Here is a 6,422-nt window from a genome sequence, read left to right on the forward strand (position 1 = left end):
TTTTTATCACTAAAATCAAAACCGGATTGATGCATTTATTGGTTCTGCCTTCTCTGTGTAATGTAAAGTCAATCAAATTTATGCAGTTTAGTATTTCATTTATAGAGTTGAGTGTGTGTTGTTAGGATCTCGATTATGCAAAACACACACACAATCAAATTGCATTTAAACAAACAAGAGAGACAAGGAATTATATGGTTCGGTCTAGGTTACTAATGTCACCAAAGCATCGTTCATAATCCGCTCGACCTAAATACACAAACCCTAATGCAGTTGTTTCATCACCATGGCTGACAAAGAACAAATCAGAACAACCACCAACAACCCTAATAAACAACGAAGGGTAGACAACGTCAAGGTCTATATCAGGTGAGGATGGTGGGAAGAGAGAGGATGGCTATGGCAGTTGCAAATAATGTTTGGCATCAACGTTTGAATCAAAGAAAGGTTCTTGTTTGACTCTTAAAAGGTCTAACAAGCAAGAACTTGAAGGATGGAGCTTGGAGTTTAGATTGAGAGTGTTTTGAGAAAAAAGAGCAGCAAAAAATGGGTGAGATGGTCTTATTTATATAAGGAAAGAGTAAAGGTTTGTGAGTAATATTTCTTTCAAGAGTTTCATGCAATCCGATAGGTTGAAAATGGGCCAAACAAGATATAAACAAACAAAAACAAGCTGGGAACGCTGCAGACATGGCTAGGCGTTGCGCGACCACCCTGCCCCTTGGTTGCTGCGCGCCGGGGCGCCCCTAGGGGTGGGGTTGGTCTACAACTTTGGTCGTTTGGCAATTTGGGTCCATGAAGTTCGTTTCGAGGTGTTTTGAGTATTATAGAAGCATTTTAAAGGTCGTAAAAGGTGTGATCGCGATCCAACAACCGTGAAATGATTATGAAACATAAAATCTATCATTTTAATAATATCGAAGGATTCGGGATACGAATCGGGTCAGTTTACAATACGAAAGCAAAAACGAATCGAATCAGAAAATGACGAATGTCACAACCGAGTTCTGCCGAACCCGACCCTTTTTCGGTTTTATATAACCTATAGTGTTGAATTAACGAGCGAACTCATTCTTTTTCGACGAGCGAACCCATTATTGTTTAAAAAAGTATATTCGAACCCATTGATTATAAAAAGTTTAGTTACTAAACAAATACAAACATCGGCCATCGACTCAGCAACCGATCAACTTTTTTCTTCGCCGTTCGCCTCAACGTTTCAACCATCGCCAACAACCGATACCCGTTGGTCTATCGTTTGAGAAGTGTTTTTCTTCAATGAAGCATGTGAAGTCGGATTTGCATAATCATTTGGGTAACGATTATATAAATGATGCTTGTATTTGTTGTATTGAGAATGAGTTCTTTTTCAAAGTCGCGATTGAAGATATTTTTCAAAACATGAAAACATGTAAGAAAAAATTATAATATGCAATATCTTTAAATTTAATGATTTTGTACTTTATTGAATGTTAACGATATATTTTTGTTATGATAGTGATATTGCATTCTATTTATATAACCGAATAATCAACCCAACACGACCCATTCGGGCGCTAAAACTTTGACACCGGAAAAAAATCAAACATCGAAAATTCCGAACCCATGGGAAAATATTTCTGGCTCCGCCAGTGTATGTGCCAACATATTATTACCCCTTCATATAACAGTTAAGCTAATCTAAATTACAAAGCTACGCCAAAGTCAAACCCAAACGAACCGAATGATGATTACTACGTAGTTCACAATGGTGTTCTAAGCACATGGCTTGTTTTGACTTGATCAAAAGGCGTCTACTTGACCAACCTTGCATGCATAAAATTTGCTTCTTTTACTTTTGCCTTATTTTATCAACTAACTTTTCCCACCGAATCTTCACTTCACCAACGAAAGTGTCCAAAGTGTTATTATTTAATATTATTTGTTACCAACTTACTCAAACTTAAATTTAAATCCAAACTCATTATCATTTGTCAATACCTTTAATCACTCCCGAACTCTGTCTGTTCTAGTCGTTAACGAAAATGAGAGGCAATCAAGTTAAATGGTTATTCGGTCTCTGTTTCGTGATCTGTTTAGTTGGATATTTGCTGATTTACAGGGTTTTGAGATCCGACGAACGCACCAACTACGCACCCGAATATTTCCCAGGTGAACAACAGGAGTCCGATGGCTGCTGCCAAGGTCTTGAAGGGGTGCAGTTGTGGGGGCATGATGTCAACGGTAACCCTTTAAGGTTTGATTCTGCAAATGATTGTTGTAAGGCTTGTATAGCCACCTGTCATAACAACGGTCATTCTGGGCCGTGTTTATGTGATTCGTGGTCCTTCTGCGGTGACAAAGAAAGCTGCACAGACAGTTACGGGAAGGTATGAATTAAGATTGTTTTATGACAATATTGGTACCTTACGTTAAACCGTACATCAAGTGAACCAAAACAAAAACCGATTGATTATTTGGTCTTATATATGTGCTTTCACAAAAATAATGACAGGCATATGAATTACAAGGCAAGCTTATTTAGTTATTTATTATTTTTATGGGTACAGTAGAATAGTAGATACATGCCATATAAAGATAATAGTTAAAATTAAATTGACAGCCACCCGTGAGGATAGTTTTGTTATTTGTTACGGGGAAAACATCATAAAATAGCAATAAACTTTCAAATTTGTTTCAGTTAAGTCACTCGTATTTTGTTTTGTTGCATGTAATTATGATTACATGTATGTAAATTACAAAATTTTAATATAATTATGACCACTGGTTATTATGCATCAAGTTTTGAAAGTTATTATTTTTGTAGTGCTGGCTAAAGAAGCAAAAGTATATGTTGGATCCGGTTTGGAAGGAAACGGAAGGTGAGATCTGGACGTCAGGCTTTGTCTTTGGGAACGTAGAGGTAAAAATTGTAATCCTTACGTACACTATGTGTTGTTGTTTAACTAAAAAGTACATAACGTCATGTCAATTCACTACCCCGTAGGTATTTACAGTGGGTAATTTATTTTCAAAACTAAAGATTTGATCAAAACAGAACCTCACAGCTTTCTAATGATATATTACACGACTAGAACCAACACTCGGTTTATATGATTATTTGAAAACCGGTGAAAAACTTGTTAAAGGCTGAAAAATTCAGATTCTATCCCCAACACTAAATTTTCCATGGTTTTAAACAAATTAAATATCATTCAAACATAGGGTTTTAGGTAGTTCTAACCCTATTCAATAATTCGAGTTAAAGGATCCCTTTAATGTTTATCTTTACTCACTTTTGGATCATTATTAAGTAATATAACAGCAAAAGTTGCAATTATCATTTTAAGAATGTTCAAAAATCAAGTCCATATATATCTCACCAAAAGCTTATTTAAGAATGTACAAAAATCGCCAAGTCTCTGATACAACAAGCATTTCTGCAAACACTTGGTGTGCGATCAGATGGTTCCCAGGAACTCCAAACAATCTTTCTTGGAAAACAAATTAAGTTGCAAACTAGCAATTATTAAAAATGCAATTAAATTACTAATAAAAAAGACATACATTTAAACTACTTGACACGAGAGGAGTTTTCTAGAAACTTTCAAGTAACATAAATTTCCTGAAGACCCTTTGTGTTTCCTTAGCAAAAATGGGTTTAAAAAAACTGAACCAAACATAAAACTGAAAGAAGCAACACATAATGTTTGTGTGTGGTGATGTATGACATCATTTGCAAATATATATAAAGTTGACTCGTATGATTTGTGCCTAGATCAAATTCCACATTTTGACACTAACCATCACCACACCAGTTTTGACCCAACTATGAATGTCTGTCTAACACCCTGCATCCTAACAAAAACTTTATTTTATTACTTGTAAAAATGTAACTTTTACCCTCAATATTATTTGACCCATACCATATTGTGTTTCAAGTTTCAATGCGAACCCATTGCCCAACCCGCCCATCATATTAAAAGGACTCAAGTTTTCATTCTAGCAATTGCTAGATAATCAAGGAAGGGCTAATGAAGATTTATGGCTTCATCAAACAGCCATTTAAACAAAAATTAACGAAAGCACTCAAAAAACGAATTTCAAAAAGAAATAAACTACCAAAACCTGAATGCGCCAACAACGAACACATGATCCGAGTACAAAATGAAAGCGGAATCAACCTACTGTCATCATCCATGTACTTGATATCTTAACAAACTTACGAGTTCTGAATAGCAACTGTTTGGATAAACAGTCTCTCTCCTGTCCGACGCTAATCAAAATAAAAATCAGAATGATAAATTATGGTGCAATCGTCTTTACCATTGTTGCTAATTTGCTATCATCTAACTTCCTCTTTGTGTAGAACATGTATACAGTTTAATAACTGCACACCTAAGTATGGATGAAACGGTATTAATTGTTGACATTGGAATATCACACTATAGACTGACTTATAAAGGTTTTATAAACCTTAGGTAAACCGCGTTTTATTAAATTTCAGCAAATTAGCACAAATTGAAGAACCCTAATTGAAAAACAAAATAAAGCTTAATCGTAATGTTACAAAGATAAAAAAAAAAAACCAATGGGAACAATCGTCCTAATAACGGTGTGCTAAAAGTTATTATCTGAAATATAAGCCCTAATCATATCTATTACAACACCATAATCAGTTCTATTCGAATATGTATGAAGCTTTAAATCAGTCAAGGAGGAGATTCGATCTCATCCATTACCTGTAGGATGCGTAGAATTGTAAGCAACAGAGAGATATTAGGCGTCGTCGGGTTATGGGTCATAAAAAGATCCACTTGATTGTTTCTTGTCGGGTTTACTATCAGGTTATTTTATTATATTATATTAGATCATGTTAATTAATGGTTGAGATTTAAAATTACTAAAAACCGACATAGTTTCCTAGTATTACTCTTTCACCATTATAACCGACATAGTTTCTTATAATTATTCTTTAACCATATGTTGTAATGCCACATGTCAAATATCTATTGGTTCTTATCATTCTTATGAAACTCTTTATTTTTATTTTAACCCTTTTCTATATATTACTATAAAATATATTTAAATAAAAATCTAATATAATTAGCTTTAGAGTTTATCAATTATTTCATAGTTACTCGTCACATAATACTAAATTTCAGGATGTTACACAACACTTACGAATGGTAACCAACCGTTTCACCCTCGTGAATCTCATATTCGCATTTAAAAGTGTGTATTATATGCTCAAATCATTTTCCTATGTATGCAGGCTATTGTGAAGATGAACACAAACTATGGAACTGCAAGAATAAAAGTAAAAATCTCAAACCAAAAATTATGTGTTTTTGTCATTTTATATTTTCTTTAAAGTCATCGGGATTGAGTTTGAAAACGATTTAATGTTTCATTTTTTTAAGTCATGATGATGTGTGACTTTTAAAATATAGTTTTTTAATATTATCAAAAAAGGTAAAATAAAAAAGACTTTTATAATTGTCAAACACGCGTTTCCAAACGTGCCCTAAATTTATGCTAAAAATATACGCAGCTTCTCCCAGATTGCGCGCCACAAACCTACTTATATATACTTGAATTGATGACCACAAGCCACTGCATTGGTTGTAAATTTTATCGAGCCGAGGACCGTGGTGACTTATGGGATTCGAAAGGGCATCACTCGGAAAAGGTAAGAGTATTTTAAAGTATGTGTTAATTTTAAATTTAACATATGTTTTGTTGGATAATTTCTATTTGTGTGTGACCTTGAAAAGTCAACATGTTTGACCTTAAAAGAGATCTATGCTATGTTTAGGCTTCTTTTGGTCCCCCGTACGGACTTATTCAAGGGACGCTCGAAGCTGAAGGTGTTGCGTTTAAGAAACTATCATCGGAGGAATACTCAGTCATTCGAAGAGGATCGGTAGCTTGGGTTGGTTCGGGCCCTGAATTTTTTGTTAGTCTCGTTGATCACCCAGAGTGGAAAAAAACGTACATGGTCATTGGTCATGTAGTTCCTGAAGATATGAAAGTTTTTGAAAGACTTGCTAGGCTTCCGACAATACCAAATATATGGAATCACATTAGCGTCTTAATCTTAGAGAAGCCCGTGTCATTTCGGCTTCAAAGGGATACAAAGTAGACCTGTATATGTTTTTCTTATCGTTTTTACCTATGTTATGGCTTCATGTAATAAGGTTAATTGTGGGTGTGATATTTTGACTTGAACCCCTAATTTTGATGGAAACAATCATAACTTGTATCATTATGTGTAGCAAAGCCTTCAACAACTTACTTAATCTCTGCAGTCACGTGTTGTTGTTTTCGTATTGATTTTATTGTTTATAGGGGCATTTTTAAAGTTTGGCTTTTAGAGGTCAAACAACATATTAGACTGCTCTCATTGGTGAGTGAGAGTAGTCAATAACTTAATTGAATTA

The 6,422-nt window shown here is 34.5% G+C and overlaps 1 protein-coding gene across 1 annotated transcript; it reads left to right on the forward strand.

Annotated features, from left to right (window-relative positions):
- The first annotated feature begins 286 nt into the window (after positions 1 to 286).
- On the forward strand, positions 287 to 6,124 carry LOC143576674 (uncharacterized). Its single transcript, XM_077060712.1, has 4 exons — positions 287 to 369; positions 2,102 to 2,369; positions 2,807 to 2,902; positions 5,798 to 6,124. The coding sequence occupies exons 1-4, from the start codon at positions 287 to 289 to the stop codon at positions 6,122 to 6,124; spliced, it is 774 nt and encodes a 257-aa protein (XP_076916827.1).
- The last annotated feature ends 298 nt before the right edge of the window (positions 6,125 to 6,422 follow it).

This window comes from Bidens hawaiensis, unplaced genomic scaffold, assembly GCF_021521415.1.
Source record: "Bidens hawaiensis isolate Kalapana, Puna unplaced genomic scaffold, B.hawaiensis_p1.1 tig00028260_1, whole genome shotgun sequence".
NCBI lineage: Eukaryota > Viridiplantae > Streptophyta > Magnoliopsida > Asterales > Asteraceae > Bidens > Bidens hawaiensis.